Genomic DNA, 23,932 nt, shown 5'->3' on the forward strand with positions numbered 1-23,932 from the left:
TATCCTCCCTCCCTCTTTACCTCTTTCTCAGCTATTGCCCTCTTAAATTCTCCTATTCTCTGTCTATACTTCTCAATTTCCTGCCTCTTGTTTTGAATCCTCATTTGTTTTAAACAAAACTAAGAATATTTGTTTTTAGGGGTTTTCTAGGGTTTTTCTTTTTTGCAATAGTGGAGGAGATAATACCTGGGAAGATAAAAGCATAAAATAACAAAAAAAAAAAAAAAAAAAGAAAGAAAGAAAGAAAAGAAAGTCATCAAAGCATTTTTTAAAAAAAAGAAATGGAAAAAAAAGGAAGATCATCAGAAGCAACCACAGAAAGACATGACAGCTTTGAAATCTATTGTTTAAATTTATTATATATTTAAAAGGAAAAGTAAGTTGTTCATAATAGATATCTGTAGTTTTGTGTATGGCCTTTTTTTCTGTTCTATTATGTGTACAGAAATGCTCATCTTATTTTATGTTAACTTGAGAATAAAAATAGAATCTACCCAAAAATGGATGAAGAATCATGGTAGAGATTTAAAGAAAATTATTCAGTAATTGCTATGATGATTAAAATTAAAACCATTTAAAATGTAATTATTTACAAAATAAATTTGTCTTTTTCCTTCCCCTTTCTCCTACCCTTTCTTCTATCTCTTTTTTTCCCTTGATCTTCAGACCTCTATCTTCCTATGAATTCTAACTAGGGAAAGGATGAAAACAAGAGAAAATTACTAGGGGCCCAGAACAGACTCCAATTACAGGATAACCACCTAATTCTGATTTTCATCTTTCAGTCTTACAGCTAGGACCTGGAAGTTGATTGTACTGGTAGAAAGTTCTAATTCTTTGTCATTTCCCCTCACTATCCATAATGCAATTTCATGTAGAGAACAAAATACTAAGAATTGTATATTTGAAGTGATAGGTAGAATGAGGGGGAGAACTTGAATGAATTATTCCGTTTTGTGTTTAATTCATATTCACTTAAAAATGAATAGTCTAAGGTCAAAGAGAAGTGAATCAAGCCCTAAGTTTCCTGATTTTCCCAAATTTACTGTTTTTTTAGTGTCAAAATTGTTTTATGTTTGGTGTTTCCATAGATATACCTTAGGTGATTTTAATATAACTTTTAACTTTTCATTTAAATTTTGAACTGTGCAACTCTGAGTTGGACAGCTTGGTCCCTTTTTAGGCTTTGGAACAATTCCCTCTCTCCTCCCCCATTTCCTGTGCTTTTCCTGAGACAATTGCAGTTAAGTCCTGCAGTTTATTAGCTAATTCAAGAGGCAAAGAGATGTAATAGAAAGATTATTGACTTGGAGTCAGGCAGCCCTAATGCAGATCGACATACTTGAGCTTTTTCAGTCCATTTCATCATCTTAAAGAAAAGGGCCATAAAGACATTTGCTGTACCTGCTTCATGGGTATGTTGTAGTGCTCACATAACAATATATGTAAAACAAAAATTTACCTATCTTCCTTTTTTTTTTTTTTCCCCCAAGATAGCTGGCAGAAATTAGATGGTCTGTATTGACTGGAATATGCTGCTATCAGGAGGCAGGATCCCTGCATTAGGTGGGAGGTTAGAGCAGAGGTTAGATCTCTCCCAGTATGGGGATTTTATAAACCATTTATTATTCCTTTCCACATGTTTAACTTTTCTGGGTTCAATTCAATTCAACAAATATTTATTAAGTGCCTATTATATGCAAGACACTATGTTAGGCACTGGGATACATCCAAGACAAAAATAAAAAAGCCCCTGCCCTATGCGAGCTCACATTCTACCAAAGGTACATAACATGTACACAGATAAATATCATATGTATAATAATTGAGAAAGAGTGAGAGTGAGGAGAGACAGACAGACAGAGAGAAAGTGCATGAACTGCACTAATGGGGACCGAATAGAGATAGGCTTATATGTAGCACCTGAAGTGTGGTTTGCAGGAAATTAAGGATTCTAGAAGTTGAAAGTGAGAGGGACTGCATTCCAAATATGACAAGCTATATCTGCTTTGTTTGTTTTCCTATCACAACACCCATATTAAGAAGGCCTTTATGACTTCTTAATTGCCCAGATTGCTTTTCCTTAGTTTTCTCATTAAAGACAAAGCATCAGAGTAGTTGTGTAGCTTGGCCATTTTAGTATCACTCGTTCGATTTCCATGATAATTTTTAAGAGTCTACGTTGATATTCTTAGTTTTGTACTCCTTTGGGGCAGCTTTGAAATTCATCTTTTTCATTGCTGTTGAGTTCATTTCCATTGTTGTCATTTTCTTTTGAGCATCTAGAGTCCATGTTTAGTTATTGCTTCTGCTGTCACCTGTCTTTTCTGCCTTCTGGTTACCAGTTGCTGTCGTTGCTGACTGACAATTGCAGTTTTCTGTTATTATTAGCTTCTGCGGTTCTTAGACATCCCTGTTGGGTAACCCTGAATCCCTCCATGGCCATCAGCCACCTTTTTGGACAGTTTCAGACTGCCTTTCCTCTTGTCAGCCATCTGATTGTTCTGCCAACCATCTCTTTTTCTGTTACTGTTGAATACCTTCTGCTGCAAAATCCATTGTATGATCATGGCTGCACCCCCTAATTTAGGACCAAAAAACATAGAATAAAGTGTGCATAATATGCAAATAAATATAGTAACTTTAGCAATTGAATTCTTGTTCTGGAAACTGCAGTATATAAATAAGAAAGGAGATAATCCTTTGAATGGATATAAAATAGGACCCAAGTATGATGATCTGTTCTTGTTACAACTAAAAAACCCTATGTTTAGTCTTTCTTACCATGAACATTTTATTATTATAGAGTGATGTAAGGAAAAGAGTTCTGGGTTTGAGTCTTGACTTTGATTTTACTAATAGCACTTTAACCTGTCTTTCAGGTTTGATGTCTTCATGGTTTTTTTTTTTTAAAGGATAATATACTTTATTATATTATAAATTATAATATAAACCTATACTTTATAAGTTTACTGTGAGGAAAGTGCTTTATAAACCTTAATGTTCTAGATCAGAGATGAGGAACATATAAGGCCCTTGAAATCAGTTGCTCAGGCAACCACAGGTGATAATGAGTCAAAAACCACAGGTAATGAGAAAAAAAAAACTAGTTACAACAACTCAAGTTCTAGAAGTGAATAACTTTTTACGGCCAGCAAATGATGTTATAAATGTCCAAATGACCCTTGGCAGAAAAAAAAAAGTTCTCCACCACCTCTGTTCTAGATGACTGTGATTTGTAGTAGGAAATAAGCATTCTCCTAGTGCTGCATCATTTACCACATTTTAAGGGCAGCCCAAGATATAATATTGATACATCAGTAAAAAAAAATGTGATTCGGAAGTCTGAGACATGAGAATACTTTCTTTTTTTATAGGATATTGAATTACTTTTTTAAAAAAGCCATCCATTTATGCTAAGTATCTGGCTCTACCATTGGTAGCACATTCTCACAGAAGCATAGATATAGAGCCAGAAGGAGGTACTTAGAGATCATGAAGTCCATCCTCCTCCCATTTGTCAAATAATGAAACTAAAGCTCACAGGGCTCAAGTGATTTGGCCAAAGTAACTTAGATAAGAGCAGAATCAGAATTCAAATTAGGGTCAAAGGATCCCAGATGTAGATCTGAAAAAGGCCTCAAAGCTATATTGGGTTCAATCTTCCATTTTACAGATGGAGAAACCAAGACACCCAGAAAGGATAAGTGACTTGTCTAGAGTCAGAGAGATAGTAAACTCCAGAAAGATCTGATCCAGACCCTCTGACTCCAAAACCAGCATTCTTTCTATTGAATCATAGTCTCTTCTTATTTTGAATCATTAAGAGCCATGGCCTTAAATGGAAATGACTAGGTTTCAAAAAGGATCATTGAGAGCTAGTCTGAACCAAGAAGACCCTATGTTTTACCCAGGAACTCTCTATACTTCTCAGACTCAAACAACAGATAATTCAACAAACATTTATTATATAACTACTCAATAAATCCTTGTCCAATAAATGAAATAAAGAAGAAGATATTATTTAGTAAGAAGAGGAGACAGAAGAGGGGCTGAAGCCATAAGCATCCTGCCTCTCTCTCCTCCCCCCCAATCAGCTCAAATAAGCTATTCTTTTCTCCAATTCCCATCCAACCTAACCTCAAACCTTGATATGACTCTCCATGTATCACTATCATTATTGTTTTTTCATCCACCTCTGTGATTCCACTGATGTGGGGAAACTCCCTCTACTTGTGCTGATCAACAACTCATCTGTGTCTGTCAATGCCTAAACATGTTTCCCATAGGGAAATTAAGAGTACCCAATGAAGGAAATGAGACAATAGATTCTGACCCCATCCCTCCTGTGGAACACCTGGGAAACTACTTCTGTGAAAACTCAAGGTATCGGCATGGATTCTGTCAATACAAAGTTATTATTAAATAAAATAAAATTTAAATTAAAAAAAAAAACTCAAGGTATCTCTCTAGGAATCCCAGAGGACTCCAGGTTCTCAGCAATGACACACCAAGTGAAATATTTAGCAAGGAAGATTAGGAATACTTGTTATGGGTTCTAAGACCTCAGCACTTGCTTCCTATGACCAGATATTAGAGGAGAAACCCAAGGTATCATATAGGCCTTTAAAAATTTCACTATAGGAAAAAAAAACAAACCACAAATCCAAATCTCACTATAAATGCCCAAAGAGCAATAAAAACCCTTTGACCCAGCAATACCACTATTAACTTTGTATCCCAAAGAGATTTTTTAAAAAGGAACTTATATGTACAAAAATATTTATAGCAGCTCTTTTTGTGATAGCCAACAATTGGAAATTGAAGAGATGTCCATAATTGAGGACTGTCTGAACAAGTTATGGTACACAATTGTGATGGAATACTATTCTCCTAGAAGAAATGAGAAGCAGGATGTTTTCAGAAAAACCTAAGAATTCTTATATGAACTGACACAAAGTAAAATGAGCAGAACCAGAAAACATTGTACACAGTAACAACATATAGTATGATGATGGGTTGTGAATGACTTACCTATTTTCTCAGCAATACAAGGATTCAAGACAATTCCCAAGAACTTGTGATGAAGAATACTATCCACCTCCAGAGAAAGAACTGATAAGCATTTAAATGCAGATTGAAGCTTACCATATTTTGCTTTTGTATGTGTTTTTTGCGGTCTGCATTTTCTTTGACAACACAACTAATATAGAAGTATGTTTTGCACGACTGTATATGTTTCACTTATATCAAATTGCTTGCCTTTTCGATGAAAGAGAAGTGGAGGAGGGAAGGTAGAAAATTTGGAACTCAAAATTTTAAAAAAAGTTAACAATTGTTTTTACATATAATTAGGAAAAAAATATTTAAAGCTAAGCGCCCCCCCCCCCAGTTTTCACTATAGCAGAACAATTTTAGTTTAGATATCTTACCTAAGGCTTTGGGCCAAAGCAACAAGTAGAGGCTGCTAGGGTGCTAAGGAGAGACAATGGCTGTGGCCCAGAGGGATTTTCTCTTTCCCACATACTGTGAGAGAAGGAGTCTCTCAAGCATACATCTCCTTCATTTCTTCTATTGCTTTCTTGGGAGGAAAATTCTTGTTCTAGATATTAAAAAACAAAATTCAATGAATTTTATTTTTTGGTTAGATCATTCAATTATACAGGTTATGTCTAAATCTGTATACTTATGTCTAGGTATACAGTTATGTCTAACTCTCATTGGCTGGCAAAACTCTCCCATTTCCTTTTTAAAAAATTATTTATTCTATATAAAAATTATTTTAAAAAATGAAGAAGTCAAGCCTGAAAGACAGGTTAAAGTGCTGTTATATATATATTCTCTATAATAATTCTATAATTATTAATTTAATTAACTAAATTTACTTTGAAACTCTTTGCTATTTTCTATGGAGATTCTTATTCCTCGTTACAAAAAGCTAGCTGATGGAAAATGAATGGATGCCCATCAATTGGAGAATGGTTGAGTAAATTGTAGTATATGAATATTATAGAATATTATTGTTCTGTAAGAAATGATCAACAGGATGAATACAGAGAAGTTTGGCGAGACTTACATGAACTGATGCTAAGTGAAATGAGCAGAACCAGGAGATCATTATATACCTCAACAACGATATTGGAAGTGTATTTCTTTGACAAAGAGATCTAACTCAGTTTCAATTACCCTGGCATGGGTTCTGTCAATAAAAAGTTATTAAAAAACAAAACAAAACACAAAGAGCTAGCTGAGCACTCAAGTTTGTGACTCTTGCAGTTTGGTTTTCCAAGAGCAAAGTCTATGACCCAAATAAATAGTAGGATCATAGGACCTGAGGGACACCTGAAAAATCACATCCAGCCACCTTATTCCTATTACATATGGAGCTGTATGTGTGGGACACTGAATAAGAATGAAAAATAAAGAGGTCAGTTGGAAAACAGAAGAGCCAATGATATTTTAAGATGGTTTGATGGACATCAGTCAACCATAACTGATGGTTATGATTCCAGTGATCCTGGCTTATCTGATGATCCTAAAAGCCATATAAACTTCTCAAAATATCATGATGATTTTTTTCATACAGATTTGTGATTAATTCCATTCATATAGAGAAATTTCCCTATGAAAACTCCCTTCCCCAATGCAGATTGACACTTTATATGACATAGAGAGTTGTTTGAGGGACTGGAGTTTAAATGACTTGCCCATGGTCATACAACTAGTATATATCAGAGGCAGAACCTGAACTCAAGTCCAACTCCTCAGTTATCACTACCTATGACATGATGCCTTTACATAGAGAAGTCCTTTATGAAGATAAAAAAAATAAAAATCTGACAATCTCAGCTCTATATAGCTTGTAAATAAATGGATGTTAAAGAAACATTTCCAGACCTCTTACTCTGTAGTTACCTCTAAATATTTAAATTTGCCATAATATGACATTCTCAATATATTCAGAACAAAATCTGGAAAAGGGCCTGTATGCTTGTTGATGTAGAGAGGATGTTTGTATATAGTTCAACCAATATAGATTAGCAACTGTTCTAGGAGTTAGAGGAATGCAAAAATGTATAAACCTCAAGTTGAGGGAATTTATAATCTAGCAATAGGAGAGATAACATATCTATACAAGTAGCTATAATACAAAGTACTACTAGAGATGCAAAGGATGAGAGATTACTTCTGGCTAATGCAATTTTTAGGAATATTTTATGAGAAAAGTGACCCCTACATTTTGTTTTTAAGGACAAGGATGATTTCAAGTAGGAATATATCCTGTGATTGAATTCCAACCATAGGAAAGAACAGAAATAGCCAAGTCTAGAGGGCAGTATGATGAGATAAGGCTGGAAAAGTAGGATAGAACCAGATTATGAAGTTCTTTAAATATTCTTTAAGAATTTTGAGGAGAGCTAAGATGGCAGAGTAAAGGCAGGAACTTGCCCAACCTCTCCCCTGAACTCCAAATTCCTTTAAATAAAGGAAGGTCAGCAGAAAAGGTCTGGGCAACCAGAGTAAGACTCCAGTGTGCAGGCCCAGCTCTGGCCCCAGCTCCTGTTGGGACCCCAGCATCAGCAAGGTGAGACCTCTGAATCAGCAGCAGGCTTCTGGACCTCTCAGCCTGGGGATACCAGGGAGGATTCAGAAGGTCAGTGGAGAGGGATTGTGGTAAAAGGGTGGGAGTCTGGTATGTGGTCATAGTTCAGCCCTGGGAGTGGAGCCCCAGAAAGCTAGACCTTACAGCACAATGGGATGGGGTCACACCTAACCATTCCAAAGAAGAAAAAAGTACTTGTGGTAAGATTCCTAGAAGGATCTCTGAAAACAGCTGCACAAAAGCCCTGAAGTTTGGTACAGTGCATTCTCTACCCTGGAAACAGAACCCTACTTTAACAGAGTTATAAGCAGAGGAATAGGGTAGGAAAATGAGCAGACAACAAAAAAAAAAGTTTTTGACAATTGAAATTTATGATAACAAAGTCAAAATTTCTATATGCAAAGCCTCCAAGAAAAATAAAAATTGGTTTTCTTGTTCAACAAAAGAACTGTACAGATCTGCACACATATATTGTATCTAAAATATACTTTAACATGTTTAACATGTGTGAGACTGCTTGCCACCTAGGGGAGAGGGTGGAGGGAGGGAAGGGAAAAGTTGGAACAGAAGTGAGTGCAAGGGACAATGTTGTAAAAATTACCCTTGCACATATGTTCTGTCAATAAAAAGCTATAATTAAAAAAAGAAAAAGAAAAATAAAGAAAAATTAAGATTGGGCTCAGGCCATGGAAGAGCTCAAAAGGGACTCTGATAATCATATAAGAGATATAAAGGAAAAATTAGGGAAAGAACTGAAAGAGGTGCACAAGAAATGTAAAAAGCGATGAGAAAAATGCCTTAAAAAGCAAAATTGACAAATTGAGAAGTAAGTTACAAAAGCTTACTGAGGAAAATAATTCCTTAAAAAATAGAATTGAGCAAATGGAAGCTCATGATTTCATGAGAAATCAAGATTCAATAAAGCAAAACCAAAAAAAATAGAAAAAAACATGAAATATCTCATTGGAAAAAAAAAACAACTAACCTGGAAAATAGATCCAGGAGAGATCATTTAAAAATTGTAATCAAGTCATGATCAAAAAAGAGCCTGGATATTATCTTTCAAGAAATTATCAAAGAAAATTGTCCTGATATTCTAGAACTAGTGGGGAAAATAGAAATTAAAAGAATCTACCGATTATCTCCTGAAAGAGACTCCAAAATGAAAAAACTTCCAGGAATATAGTCAAATTTCATAACTCCCAGGTTAAGGGGAAAATATTGCAAGCATTCAGGGAAAAAAAAAAAACAATCCAAGTATAATTGAGTCACAGTCAAGATAACATAAGATTTAGCAGCTTTTATATTAAAACACTGGAGGGGTTTGGAATATGATATTCCAGAGAGTAATGGAGCAAGGATTGCAACCAAGAATCACCTGATCAGCAAAACTGAATATAATCCTTCAGAGGAAAAGGTAGCCTTTCAACAAAACAAAGGATTTTCAAGCACTCATGATGAAAAGCCCAGAGCTGACTAGAAATTTTGATTTTCAAATATAGGACTCAAGAGAAGCATAAGGAGGTAATCAGGAAAGTAATATCATAAGAGACTTAATAAGATTTATCTATTTATATTCCTACATGGGAGGATACTTATAACATTAAAACTTTCTCATTATTATGGCAGTTAGAAGGAATATATATAGATAGCAAGGATATAAGTTGAATATGAAGGGATAATATCTTTTTTAAAAATTATAAAAATAAGGACTGATGGGAATGTGCTGGGAGAAAGGAAAAGGAAGAAATAGAATGGTGCAAATTATCTGCCATTAAAAAAAAAAAGTAAGAAAAAGCTTTTACAGTGAAGGGGAAGAGGGGGAACCTTACTCTCATAAGAATTGGCTCAAATAGGAAATAACAAATACTTAGTAATTTATCCTGCAGGAACATAGAAGAATGGGATATGGAGAGGGAGTAATAAAAGAGAGGGCATATTGGGGGAAGGAATACCTCATTATTAGCAAAATACTTTTGAGGAGGGACAGAGTGAAAGAAGAGAGAATAAATGAGGGGAAATACAATTAGCAATAGTAATTGGAAAAAGAATTTCAAAGCAAGTTTCCCTGATAAGACCTCATTTCTCAAACATAGAGAGAAATCAAATTTATAAAAAATAAGAGCCATGCCCCAATTGATAAATAATCAAAAGATATGATTTATGCCCAAAGGGCTGCAAATTCATCCATATGCATATCCTTTGACCTAACAATACTACTATCAGGCATGAATGCCAAAAGAGATTTGGAAAACAAACAAACAAAAAACAGCAACTTAAAAAAAAGGAAAATGAACTATGCATACCCCCCAAAAAAAGTCATAACAGTTCTTAGCACAAAAAAAAATCAGAAATTGAGGGGATGCTCATCAATTGAGGAATGGCTCAATAAATTGTGGTATGTGTTTGTAATAGAATATTATTGTTCTATGGGAAATAATGAGCAGGATGCTCTTTAAAAAAAAAAAAAAACCCTGGAAAATCCTCCATGAACTCAAAAAAAGTGAAATATACCACATACAAAGTAAAAGCAATGTTCTAAGATGATTAACTATAAATGTCTTTACTATTCTTAGGGCATTCATCCACGACTACTCTGAAGGACATATGATGAAAAATCCTATACATACACAGAGAAAGAACTGATTGTTATCTGAATAGAGATGGGAGCATTCTCTATTTCTCTCTCACACCTTTTAACTTATTTTTTTCTTGAGGGTTTTTATTTTCATGAGAGTAAAAGACCCATGTTTTCTTTTACAATTTGACTTTTATGGAAATGTTTTGCATAACATCACATGTGGTTTCTTAGTTGTGGGTAGGGATAGGGAAAAAACCTAGAATTCAAAAATCTTAAAAGCAAATGTAAAAAAAAATTGTTTTGAATATAACTGGGGAAAATATTAAATAAATTTTATTTTAAAAAGAATTTTGAGCAGGGCAATCATAATCAGAGGTGCACATTAAGTATTATTCCCCTGGCAGTGCTATATAAGATAGCTCTCTGTGAGTAAGAAACTTATGTAGCATTCTTAGCAGGGAATAATAAGGAATCAAACTTGGGAAATGGCATCACTGGCAGTGGGCTATAGAAATTGAGAACTTAGTTTCTTCATCTGTAAAATGAGACTTGAGGGGCAGCTAGATGGTGCAATGGAGTCAGGCCTGGAATTAGGAAGATGAGTTCAAATTCAACTTCAGAAACAACACTTACTAGCTGTGTGGCAAGTCACTTAATCCCAATTGCCTCGGTTAAAAAAAAAAAAAATGAGAGTGTTGGTCGAGATGGCCTCTCAGGTCTCTTGTAGCTCTACACCTGTGATTCTGTGATCAATGTGAGTGAACCTGCAAAGGTAGAATGGGCAGGGCTTGACAACTGATTGGAGAAGACAACAAAAAAGGAAGAGATGATATTGACTATATAGTTTCCAGTCAGTGAAAACAGGAAACTAGAGAAGTTAGGGAAAGAAACAAGTTTCAAGATACAAATGGTGGACTCTGTTTTAAACTTGGACTTGAGATATTGGGAAACTTGGAATATATTCTAGCCTTTCAGGCCCAGAGCTGATGTCTTCACTGAATTTAGAGAATTGGAAATCATAAAGCTGAGTTGAAAGAATGAGGAGAAAGAATGAGGGAGAGAATGTATATTAAGAAGGTGAGATAAGTGACTCAGAAACTTGGGGATGCCTACATATAAGTGGTGGGAGAAGGGAAACAAAAGAGGAAGAAGCCAAAAAGGTGGGAAGGGAGTCTGAAAACCAATGTCACAAAAGTCTAGAAAAGAACTGATCAAATGATATCATATGCTGTGGAAAAGTCAGAGAAGAAAGATGGAAACGAGCAAAGGCCATTGGGTTTGATGATTCAGAAATTACTCTTAGCTTTAGAAAAGTGTCATGTGAGAGGAATGTGGGATGAAAGCCAGATTGCAAAGGGCTGAGGACTAAGTAGACACAGTTAAATATATACACAGAAATCTATATATTTTTGGAATGGAAGTAATGTTGGCCTCTGAAAGGTATGCCAAAAGAATACAAAGCTTTATCAACTTGAAAAGTTTGATTAGGGGCCAGAAAACAGATCATGTACCTAGTTAAATTTGTATTTTTTTTTCAATTCTAAACTTAAATATCAAAAAAAGAAAAAGCATTTCCATACACATAGGGGAATACAAAAAGAGGATTGTCCATGAAAGTGATATTTCATGTCACTTTTTGTTTAAAAATTATTGTGCAGTTTCCTTTTAAAACTGTACTGCTTTACTTGTCCTCACTTTCTAACATCCCTGTTCTCTTCTGGCATTTGGGCTAACTATGTTTGGAGATATTCCATACTAGGTTGCCCTTGGAAAAATGGATTTTTGGGAGTGTGGGTGTGGGTGTGGGTAGGAGAGCCACACCAAGTTTCCAAGACAATATACCAATTCATAGTGGAATTGTGATCTTTCATTATACCTAGAACTAGTATGGGGTTGTCTGGCATCATACAGACAAGTATCTCCTGCCCCTCCCCAAGCTTCCATCTCCTCCCTCCTTGCTAGGTTTCTAACATCCCCCAGGACAATAAAGAGGCCAGGACTCGATGAAGTACTGAGATGAACCATCAGATTTGCCTGACAGGCAGCCAAGTATTTGAATTGCAGCTTTGAGTGAGTTTTGTGAAAGTACAGGTAGATTGTGGTAAATTGTGACTTCCTTTTTCTCTACCTCCATTCCCACCTTGCCACTCTGTTTTGAAGACTAGGTACATTTGATTGCGCTCAGCTGCAAAAGGCATTTGAGTATATCTGTCCCTGTATGAGGGACCAGAGAGAGGGGAAAAGATTGAAAAGATTTATTTTACCAGAAATGGTTATGGCTTTTTCTTAGCAACTTCAGATGTTAATGAGGTTATAGTTTACTTTTAGTTTCACTTGAATAAATTTCTTAATCTAGATTAATGGTTCTCAAATTTTTGTTCTCTATATTATATATTATATATATATTCTCTATATATCTAATCTTTAAGGATCTTTCCAAAGAGGTCGTGTTTATGTAGGTTATAAATATTTATCATATTAGAAATAAAAACTCAAAGGGTTTCAGAAACCCCCAGGATTCTATGGACCATACTTGAGAATCACTGGTTTAGATTAGTCAATTCTTTGAGGTGGAAAGGAATCATAATTTCAGTATCCAACTGAGTAAGTACTAGAGTCATTGTGATAAGTTATTTTAAAAGGAGGAAGACGACCTCCACATATAAAATATGTATTTTTAGTATCTCTTTTTGAGGTATCAAAGAACTGAAAACTAAGTGATACATATCTATTGAGAAATGGCTAAACAAGTGATGATATAGGAATGTAATGTAATATAATTACACTGTGAGAAATGATGACATGGATACTTCCGAGAAAACTAAGATCTGTATGAACTAGTAAAGTAATAAAGTAAAGCAAGCAGAATACCAAGATAACAACTGATATAACATTATGAAGAAAAAATAACTTTGAGAGATTTGAGAACTCTAATCAATGCAATGTCTAACTACATTATTCCAGAGCACTGATGATGAAGCACGTTACCTAGAGATGTAGGAGGGAAGGAAAGGGGAAGGGAGGGGAAAAGATACACATTTTTGAATATAGTTAATGTGGAAATTTGTTTTGATTAATTATTTGGCATGCTATTGTTTTTCTTTTCTTCTTTCTGTTTCTTCCCCTTGGCCAATGAGAGGATAGTGCTGGGGAAGAAGGGGGGAAAAGGAAGGAGGAAGAAGAGGAAGAAAGAAAAGAGGAGAAAAGAAAGCAATCATTTAGGATTTTTTTTTAATGAAGAGAAGAATTATATAAAATAAAATTAAAAAAAAAGAAAGAAAATCAGCAAACACTACCAAAAAAATAAAATAAAATGAAGAGAAGAAAATATAAGGAAGGCAAAAAAAGAAGAGACCTGCAGGATACCTTTGAAAGCCCAAGGTTGAACTTTAAAAAAAAAGAAAAGTAAAATAAATTGTACATAATAGAGATCTGTAGGTTCATGTATAATTATATTTTTATGTTCTATGTGTATATGTAAATATTAATTTTATTTAGTGCTTAAGCTCAGAATAAAAATAAAAGTTTTACTATATCCCAAACAGATTTTAAGAGGGAAAGGATTAATATATTTAAAAAGTACTTATACTTTAATTGAGTTCTGATAATATAAGTATATAATATATATAATATAAATAAATAAATATAAATATGATGGAATAATTTTGTGCTCTAAGAAATTATGAGTGGCATAGTTTCAGAAAATCTTGGAAAGACTTATATGAACTGAAATGAACAGAACCAAAAGAGCAATTTATATAATAACAACAATATTGTAAAAATAATCATATCTGAAAAACTGTGGAATTTTCAATACAACGACAGATCATAATTCTAAAGGACTCATAATGAAGCATGCTACCTACATTTAGATAGAAAAGTGACAGACTTAGACTAAGATAGAAGCATACTGTTTTTTCTTTCATTTCTTTTTTATGGATATGGCTAATGCAGGAATTTGTTTTGAATAATACTATACATATTTGTCATTTTTTCTTTTTTTTTTAATTTTTCTTGCCTTCTCGGTGGGTAAGACAGGATTACTTTTAAAGGCAATTTTAAAAAATCTTATGTGGAGCTAATCCATTCCCCTAGATTTTAAATGGTAACTAGTAAATATATAAAAAGAGTATATATATGTAAATATGTAAATATATAAAAGAAGGAGGTACATTCTGAGCACTTGCAGTTTGCATGGAACTGGTAGTGTTCATTATTCCAATGACACCCCAATATCCCTGGAAGTAACTAGCTGCTCCTCTAGTGCCATATCCCAGTGGAGAATTATAATTCCCTATTTGATGTGTCTTTGTTTCTCCTTCAAGCTTCAATCATGGACCCTCTTCTATATTGTTCTAGTCCTCTCCTATAGGTTAAATTATCATCTCTATACAGATGATTTCCAGCTCTATAAATCCAGACTAAATCTCCATTCTATAGTCCTGCATTAACAACGCCCTCTTTTGGATTTTGAGTTGGATGTACTATAAGGATCTCAAACTCAGTATTTCAAAGGAGACCTTATTACTTCTCCTACTTTCTGTCTCACCCCCCTTCTCAATTTATTTTTTTCTTCCCTTTCTTGTATTCCTAAATAATAGTGCCTCTTCTCATGAGATTACACCTTTCAGTGTACATATCTAGTATATACTTAGATGTCTATATGCTGTCTTTTTTTTTTTAACAACTTTTTATTGATAGAACCCATGCCAGGGTAATTTTTTACAGCATTTTCCCTTGCACTCACTTCTGTTCCGATTTTTCCCCTCCCTCCCTTTTATCCCCTGCCCCAGATGGCAAGCAGTCCTTTACATGTTAATAAGGTTACAGTATTATCCTAGATACAAAATATATGTGCAGAACCAAACAGTTTTCTTGTTGCACAGGGAGAATTGGATTCAGAAGGTATAAATAACCTGAGAAGAAAAACAAAAATGCAAGCAGTTTATATTCATTTCCCAGTGTTCTTTCTTTGGGTGTAGCTGCGGCTGTCCATCCTTGATCAATTGAAACTGAATTAGTTCTCTTTATCAAAGAGATCCACTTCCATCAGAATACATCCTCAAACAGTCTCATTGTTGAAGTATATAATGATCTCCTGGTTCTGCTCATTTCACTTTATATGCTGTCTTCCTATCAGAATATGAGTTCCTTAGAGAACTTTTTTCCTTTCTTTCTATTTCCAATATTTAGCACAGTGTACGTTATAAATACTGAATACTTGTTCACTGTGTCCATGAATGTCATCTATATACAAAGGATTTCCTCTACACATAGCAAATAAAGTAATCTTTGTGCTAAGGTCTTTTGACTTGATAGAGCCCAAAATCTTGGATATAGAATCAGAGGACTGATGTTCAAATCTTAGGCTTATCTCTTATTTGATGTATGATCTTGGACAATTCACTTAATGTTTTGGAGCCTCAGTTTTCTCTTTTATAAGCTAAGAAAAAACTGATCTGGGGGGCAGAGATGGGTGGATGCATAGTGAGTTGAGAAGATACTATGTTGGCATTTTTTTTTTTATCTTTGTACTATCATATGCTTATTCTAGGCTTGTCTCCAGTGATTAAATCTAGGTGGGGACAAGGTCTAGAGGCATTCCAGACACAACAGAAGGGCAAGATCTAAATTGTTGGCAATTATTAGGTGGACCTCAATCCCTAAAATACCATATTTGGGACTTAAGTAAAGCCAACCCATAAATCAAGGTTGTCAGAGAATTAAATTATCTTTTTGGTTTCTAGCTGATGATTACAGGGCTTTATTCTTTATCTTTAATGACTTATTGAAATCAGGGGAATACAAAGGAGAGTTAGGGGTTAAAGAATAGTCCAAATCCTTAAACCTGAAAGATTAAAAGGAGAATCATTGAATCCTTGACAAAAATCTTAAAAGTCAGGAAGGGAAACTAGTTGGTAGATTCTCAAAACAGTAAGAGGGAAGGGAGGCGGGTGGGGGGGGGGGGAAGGGAGAGGGACAGAGAGAGGAAAAGGGAAAGGGAGAAAGGAAGGGAAAGACAGAGAGAGAGAGGAAGAAAGGGAGAGGAAGAGAAGAAGAGAGAAAAGGAGAGAGACAGAGAATCAAGAGACACAGAGAGAGGGGTGTGTCATGCATTCTGCTTTACCTGAGTTGCTTGTCTGAACATTTCTGATGACTTCTGTGATGCTGATGTCATTGGTTCTGATGATCCAGAAAATATTGGCAGGATCAAGAAAAAAGACAAAAGGAAAAGGAAAAAGCATTGAAATCTTATTTCAAGCCTGGCTTCCAATAGTGTTCTTCCAAGTGCAAATGTCTTAGACACAGATATAAATGGAAATAGCTATATTGGTGAATATGACCTACTTTAAAAATGACAAGAAAAGTGAGAAAGCTAGGGGAGAGGGACAGAAAAAAGCTAGGTTCTGTCTTTGCTGAGAAGGGAGTGGGTACTTCTCCATCTGTTCACATTCCATGGAAGTGGAAGAATGTATTCATTTTATCTGTTGTAAATTGCATATATCCCAAATATAAAAAGAGTCTTGATTGCCATCAAGTTAGTACCTACCTCTCCATGGAAAGAAAACAACAACACAGGATTTCAGTGAAGTTAAATTTTTTAAATACAAATTTTTATTCATATTTTGTTGATGCTTCTTGAATCACATCATTTCTAGAAATATTTACTTCCCTTCTTACTCATTTCATAAGTCTGTCTTTAAGAGAAAGTGAATAGTGAAGCAAAACTAATCAATATAGCAATATAGAGTATGCAAGGTTCTGCACCCAGAGTTCTCACCTTTCCAGGAAAAAGAAGAAAATTCATTTCCTTGTTTTTTCTCTGGGACTGAAATCATTCATTATATTAATTTTTAAGACTACTTAAGCGATATTATGTAGCCACATTAATATTGTTTTAGATGCATATCTACATATGTGTAACTGTAGGTATATGTGTGTATATAGATATATGTAGTGTGAGTTTGTGTGGGTGGGTATGTATGTATGTATATATATAAATGTACCTGTGCTTAACTGTAGCCTGCTTGGGGAAGGTGTGGGGATGGTGGGGGGTGAGGGGAAGAATGAAAGAGGAAAAAAAAAGAATAAAGTAAAAAGTATACAGCAGAGAACAAAATAAAAAGAAGCAAAGATGGACACATGAATATAATCTATTCTATCATTATATATGCTTTCTTGAAATGGAAATTTATTGTTATATATTTTGAATCCTCCCTGATGTTCTGCTGGACATGTGACAATTTTTTTCTCTTCTTTCGGTTTTTCTATTTTGTTTTTTTCTTATTTCATATTTAGTTTTAAATAAATACGTTTATTAAAATTCAGAGTTATCTATTTATTTTTTAAAAACCAATTAAAATTTCAAAGATGGGAGACCATGGACATGGAATGTTATATATGCTTTGGATCTTTTTTTTTTTTTTTTGGTTAGAATGCTTTCTCCTCTTTTCTTTTTAAAATTTCTTTTTATAAGGGATGACTAAATTGGGTAATAGAAGGGATAGAGTTAGGATTTAAAAACCATTGTGACATAACTACCAAAAAATGTCAATTAAGAATTTAAATAAAATTTTAAGTTAAAGAAAAAAGCTCTACTAGCCTATTTATACCAAAATATTATACTAGTTCTTTTAGTGGTATCAAAAGAATTGGAAATTAAGGGAATGCTCATCAGTTAGGGAATGGCTAAACAAGTTGTGGTATATGATTATGATGCTGTTATTGTGCTATAAGAAATGATGAGCAGGATGATTTCAGAAAGACCTGGAAAGACTTACATGAACTGATGTGCAAAGTAAAATCAACAGAACTAGGAGAACATTGTACATCGTAACAGATCAAACCTAAGTCTTTTAGTTCTAAGCTTAATGCTTTTTCCACTATTCCAGAATAACAGATAAAGAAAAAACAGAGGTCTTTTAAATTTCTTTCACATGACTAATGTACAGATATATTTTACAAGATTACACAAGTTTAATCAAGGTCAATGATTACCTTCTCAGAGGGGAGAGAAGGGAAGAAGAGAATTTGAAGCTCAAAATTTAAAAAAAAAAAACTGTATGATAAAATTTTTTGAAAGAGTCCTTGAGGAAACAATTTAAAAAACAAATTTTAATTTAGTTTAATATTTTTCCCAGTTACATGTAAAATAATGTTTAACATTTATTTTGAAAACTTTTGAGTTCCAAATTCTCTCCTTCCTCCCCACTATTAAACTGACCCAAGTATCTGGAGTTTTAAGTTGAATTACCCATTGCAAGACCAGAAAAAGGTGATTCACAGAAAACAAGGTCATGGGGAGGAGTTGGAATTGACCTTAGTAGTCCTGTAGTGCTACTGTCTGCCTTAATGTCAGAAAAGAATGGCAGGTGTGATGCACTTACTTTGCTGCTTTCTTGTGCTTCCTTAAGTTTGCTGTATGCTTTGAAGAGGCTTCAGATACTCCCTGGGCCATAAGGAGAACCAGGCTCTCACTTGGTCCAGCAGGTAGTGGTCTGTTAATTTCAACCTGGAAAGAAAGAGATTATATAGTAAATTTGCTAGGCTTATACTCTCTTTGGTTTGAAAGGGACCTCTGTTGCCTCTTTGCCATATTATGGAGCTCCCAGTCATGAGGAAATACTATTTCCCTAGTTAATTACTATGGAACCCAAAATATGCTCCATGAAGTGGTTGTGCTAGTGGTTCACTTGGAATTTGGAGACCCTATTTATTTCTCACATTTCAGGTCTGGATTCCTATCCATTAAATGTATTGTTTCCACTCAATTCTTTTTATTGTATTAGATAAAATTCTATCCTTTCTGTTCATGTGAGTAGAATGATTTCTATTTCTCTAAGGGTAAAAAAACCAACTCCATATTTAGATGAATCTCAGTTGTACAAAGAGATTTCTTCAGTTGTATAGTGACTCTTGATAGACGACCTACATTAGATCTTCACATTTGTAACCATCAAAAACAAACCACAACAAAAACTGGGAAAGGCTATGTGCAGACTGAGCAATCTAAACAGTTCTCCTCTGCAATGGTCTCTCTCTAGAGGGTTAGAATGAATGACCTCTGAACTCCTTGCAGCCTCTATTTCCTTGATTCTATGATTTGATTCTTGCTAGTTTGAAGATTAGGACCCTAGAGATCCCACTTACTGTTTCTGGGGCATTCCCAGCAAGTTTGCCTGGAGCCTTAGGCACCAGGCAGTGGGTCACATGAATTCTCGGGTCTTTAGTAGTAATGGACAGTCCCCTTTCCAGAATATACAGCAGGCGGACCCAGAACTGGAACACAACCTCAGGGTGGTCCAAGTGGAGTTTTAGGTAGTAAATTTTTTCAGCAACTGTCCGGACCCTGAGGATTCTCTGGGACCAGTCATAAACTTGGAGTTCCACAAACTTCAGTGGGAGAATTCTGGGGATACAAGAAAAGAGGCAAAATGAAAATTGTTCCACAGTAGAACTTATCCTTTTTGTTTGGACCATACTCCCAGTCAGCAGAATCAGTAGCACAATAGGGAATTTCTCCATGAAATCCCATAAAGTGATCCTGTAAAAGACAACTGTAGGTAACAAAAGGCCGAAAATGGGTAAGGGGAAGGAAGAGAAATATAGTTTTAAAGGGGAGAATGAAGGAAGAAGGGAAAGGGAAAAAGAAAATGTGGGAGGTAAAAGGGAGGGAAGAACATATGAGAAGAGAAAAAGGGGAAAGAAAAGTGAAAAACAAAAAGATCTGAGGGAGAAATAGATGAATACACAGACACAGGTAGATAAGATAATAGAGAAAGAGAGGAATCAGGAAAACGAGGATTCTGGGGCATAAGCAGTATCGGGTCAAGGTTGGCTAGGAAGGCTCAGGACCACAAATTTAGATAAGCAGGAAAGTCTGTAGATAATACAGTTTTGGGCAGACAAATCTGGGTAACTATATAGATTTAGCTAGATCCACAGGGTCCAGAGTCTAGAACTTAAGGGTCAATATGGATAACACTGGCCCACAGGGTTGGTGAAGTTTGATGCTAGATTAGAGGCTCTCCACTTTCTATCACATTTTATGTAGCTTTCTGGGAGCTCCAATGCCACAAACTTAATTGTAGCCAGAATGTTACAGATTTCCTGGGGGAAGAGGGAGAATCCAGGCCTTCAGAAAAGCAGGGACAGTCATGCTAGGATTATCTTATAGGAAGGAAAACAAAGGAGAAAAATAGAAGAAAAAGTAATATTAGACTTTTTCACTATTATTATCTCCTCCACATCCCTCTTACCAAACAAAATAGTTGGGATCCAGTAAAGGTTATTCCTCCTGCCTCTCAATCCCAAATTGTTCCTCCTCACTAACGAGTTGCAGAGGCATGGGCTAATGAATGTGGGAGTAGAATATGGGAGTAATTCAATTCATTCAATCCATACTTAAACCCACTTTCCTCTAATTTCCTGCTTCCTTCACATCTCCATTAAACCTTTATTTTCTGCTAGAAGACTTTCCTGGTTTAGCTTAATGATTATATCTTCCTTCTGCAATTACTCCAATTTAACCTATATATAACTTGTTTGTTCATAACTGTATACTGTCTTCCTCATTAGACTGTGATTTCCTTGAAAACAGATACCGTCTTTGACCTTTCTTTATAGTCCTAGCATTTAAAACAATGAACAATTTTATTTTTATTTTTTTTAAGATAAATTTTAGGACTGGAAAGAAAGATTAGAATTTGTCTAAGTTAGCCCCTTCATCTTATCAATGAGTAAATAAACTCAGAGACACTTACTCAAAGTCCATTTCATTTTCATTATATCTCATGATAAGGAAGGAAAATTTTCTTATAATTGGAATCAGTCTCTAATTCCTATATTATTTTCTCTTTCTCTTCAGGTGGTCTGTCTTCACACCCCTGGTCCTTTTCATCATTCACCAAGTCTTTCCCCCCACCCCCTTACCTTGTAAAATGAGGGAATTTGACTATATGATTTCTAAATTGTCTTAAAATTCTGACATTGTAAGTCTAACTTATTGGACCAGAAATCAGTACAGCTTCTGAGGATCCTCTATATTTTTTCTTTATCTGTGTTTCTGACATGGTGGAAAAAGCATTAGGCTTAGAGCTATAAGACTTAGGTTCAAATTCTAGTGTGGCCAAGTCCTGATTAACATCTTAGGGGATCACTTACGCTCCCAGAGACCTGAGTTTTCCCAAGTATAAACTGAAAATTTTGATTTTCAATATCTTTCCCAGATATAACATTCTATGACTGCAATTCAATTTTAAGGCATACTTCCTCTTAGGCACTCAATAGTATCCCCTTTCATTCTTTCACACTCATTAATTTTCTTACCTTTTGAGGGTGATAGTTGGTGCTTCTGTTGGACGGATCCATTTTGGAGATTGCCCTTTGGGCCACTTAACTTTGGCCATCAGAAGGATGTTGGGAAGAGGCAAGCAAGCCACTGATGAGGTCACACCAAGAGCCATAGTAGTAGATGCATCATAGATATTTCTCCAATTCTTGAACTTTGAGACCTGAAAAGCAGCCCCAAAGACATGGATCTAGGCATGTAATAAGAAGGGGTAGAAGGTACTTTCTATCATGTTGGTTGAGTCAATTAATTGAGAGTAATTTTTCAGCTGACTTGTAGATAGTTCGTATTGTTAACTCCTCAAGAAAATTTCAGTCCCAAAGTGTTTCCTCAAACATATAACCTACTTCTGACTTTCTTATAATAATTGTTTAATTTGTCTATAAGAAAAAGAGTTCTTCATCGGTTTTGTGTCATGGATCCCTTTAACAGTCTGGTGAAGCCTAAGAATTTTTTCTCTGAATCATATTTTTAAATACTTAAAATGAAATACAGAGGATTACACAAAGGAAACCAAACTCGTGTGAAAATAAAGATATATTTCCCCCCCCCCATCCAAATGGGATGCCATGGACCCCAGATTAAGAGTCTTGGAAACCTGGTTTAGATTATTCAAAGCTAGGTGCATGGTTCTTTTAACTGCAGGACTCATCATTTTTATGAAATTTCATATTCAATATGAAGTATTGTAAAATCAAGATTGTGATTTTGGTAATGACTTTAGTTTGGTCTTATCATACCAGTCATATTTTGTGCTAATGCTCTAGGACTGGAGGTTAAGTTCCGGTCTAATTAATCCCCAGTGTGCTGTGACTACTGACCTCTACCTGAAAGTTCATACTCAGTGCCTTATATAGTGGAACTCTTGCAGCTGACACCCTTATCCTGCATATACCAACAAAGGGGAACTTGGGATCTAACCCCTTGAGTTTTGGGGGGTTCTCAGTCCCTTTTTTCCCAGGGATTCCAAGCCTCACATAAGTGTTTTAGGTAGCTCCTAGGTATAATATTTGAGAGAGGGGAAAAGAATTTGTTTGAATTGTTAGATAAGGATACCTGGATGAAGTTGCTTTCAAAGACAGCTGAGTTGGGAAACAAGTTAAACTCTGGAGAATGAAGCAGTTTGCAAAGTAGCCCCTCTTCTACCCCAAGTCCCACTCCAGGATCTGGTTCTTTAACTGCAGGTGGGAGGCCCCTAATGACCATTGTTGCATCAGGGGAATGGTAAGCTTGATAGTATCTTGGGATATCCAGTGTCTTCTTTGACATCCACTGGGGTCTTTCACTTAAAGGAGTTGATGGTAACATGTTTCTCTGTAGAGTCAAGGGGCCAATTGTAAGTTCCTGATCTGACACTCCCTCTTCCACTTGTCTAGAGTTTGCTCATCAAGGCCCAGGAAATTCTGTCAGCTCACAATGGATGACATCACGGAGATAGTGAGTATAGTGTAGGGGGAAAGAGTATTGATGGACTTGGTAGTCAAAAAACCTGTATTCAAGTCAAAATCTGGAAGCTGATGGACAGTGTGACCATGGTCAATTCATTTAACCTCTCTGAACCTCAGTTTCATCATCTGTAAAATGGGACTTAAAATATTTACAATAACAATCTGAGAGTCATGAATAAAATACTTTGTGAATCTTAACATTCTATATAATTATGAGCTATTGTGATAATTAAAAACCTTGTTGCTTTCATAGGAGAGATAAAGAAGGAGGGTCTTTCTTCCCTTCATACTATTTTCTAATTTATCTTATCTGAATTTTAAATACTTTAGACTTACTTTAAATGTGAGCAGAATTGATCTTCCTACACAGGATATTGTGGACAATGTAGTGAGCCACTGTGCAACACTGCAAGACAAAATCCACCAGTCACTGAGGCAGGGATAGATCATTATACTGGAATAGTGAGTTCACAATTTATTGGTCATCTCTACTCTGACAATAGCCAGGAAAAGTGGCCCTCAATATGCCAGCTAGCCTACAGAAGCAGCACTATTTTAGATTAACATCCATCAAGCCATCATAGGTAACATCCACCAAAACAAAAACAGAAACAAAGCCGATAATTTTCCTCCAGTCTTTGCCCCTCTCTATGATATATGCACACAGGCATAATTTTATCCAAATTCTCCCATTCCTCAGATCTTCATGCCTGAAAACACCATACATATTGATGTTTGGGCAACATTGACCCATATACTGGCACATCAGAAGGAAGGTAAGATTTTGAAATCTATGACCAGCATGTCACCTAAATTAGGAACACAACAGAAAGAAAAGCTTTAACATTCAAGAGCACAGAATGATAGTGGGAGCAGTATGATGCTTGGGTTCACTATCAGGAATTCCAGCAAGAGGATAAAGTCCAACTATGAAAGTCTAATGTCATTAG

The 23,932-nt window shown here is 35.3% G+C and overlaps 1 protein-coding gene across 2 annotated transcripts; it reads right to left on the reverse strand.

The window, feature by feature from the left end:
* Positions 1-1,605: 1,605 nt before the first annotated feature.
* On the reverse strand, positions 1,606-23,386 carry LOC127537883 (Golgi-associated RAB2 interactor protein 1B-like). Of its 2 annotated transcripts, none has more exons than XM_051961214.1 (8): positions 23,319-23,386; positions 22,591-22,848; positions 21,513-21,697; positions 19,335-19,593; positions 18,572-18,696; positions 16,312-16,367; positions 5,433-5,602; positions 1,606-2,581 (listed from the first exon to the last, which is right to left on the reverse strand). In XM_051961214.1, exons 2-7 carry the CDS (start codon positions 22,840-22,842, stop codon positions 5,433-5,435), a joined length of 1,047 nt encoding a protein of 348 aa, XP_051817174.1. In that variant the 5' UTR covers positions 22,843-22,848; positions 23,319-23,386; the 3' UTR covers positions 1,606-2,581. The 2 variants fall into 2 exon arrangements, with proteins under 2 accessions (XP_051817174.1, XP_051817173.1); XM_051961213.1 differs by having other exon boundaries at positions 22,591-23,121; positions 23,319-23,375.
* Positions 23,387-23,932: the final 546 nt, after the last annotated feature.

This window comes from Antechinus flavipes, chromosome 5, assembly GCF_016432865.1.
Source record: "Antechinus flavipes isolate AdamAnt ecotype Samford, QLD, Australia chromosome 5, AdamAnt_v2, whole genome shotgun sequence".
Lineage (NCBI taxonomy): Eukaryota > Metazoa > Chordata > Mammalia > Dasyuromorphia > Dasyuridae > Antechinus > Antechinus flavipes.

What these genes read in the sequence shown, in the direction of transcription:
- LOC127537883 (XM_051961214.1), bottom strand. Translation starts at nt 22,842, where the DNA reads ATGTTACCATCAACTCCTTTAAGTGAAAGACCCCAGTGGATGTCAAAG. An exon ending in CCAACTATCACCCTCAAAAG is followed by an intron (nt 19,594 to 21,512) that starts GTAAGAAAATTA and finishes TTGTATCCCCAG; the next exon opens with AATTCTCCCACTGAAGTTTG. An exon ending in TGTTCAGACAAGCAACTCAG is followed by an intron (nt 5,603 to 16,311) that starts GTAAAGCAGAAT and finishes TTTAATATCTAG; the next exon opens with AACAAGAATTTTCCTCCCAA.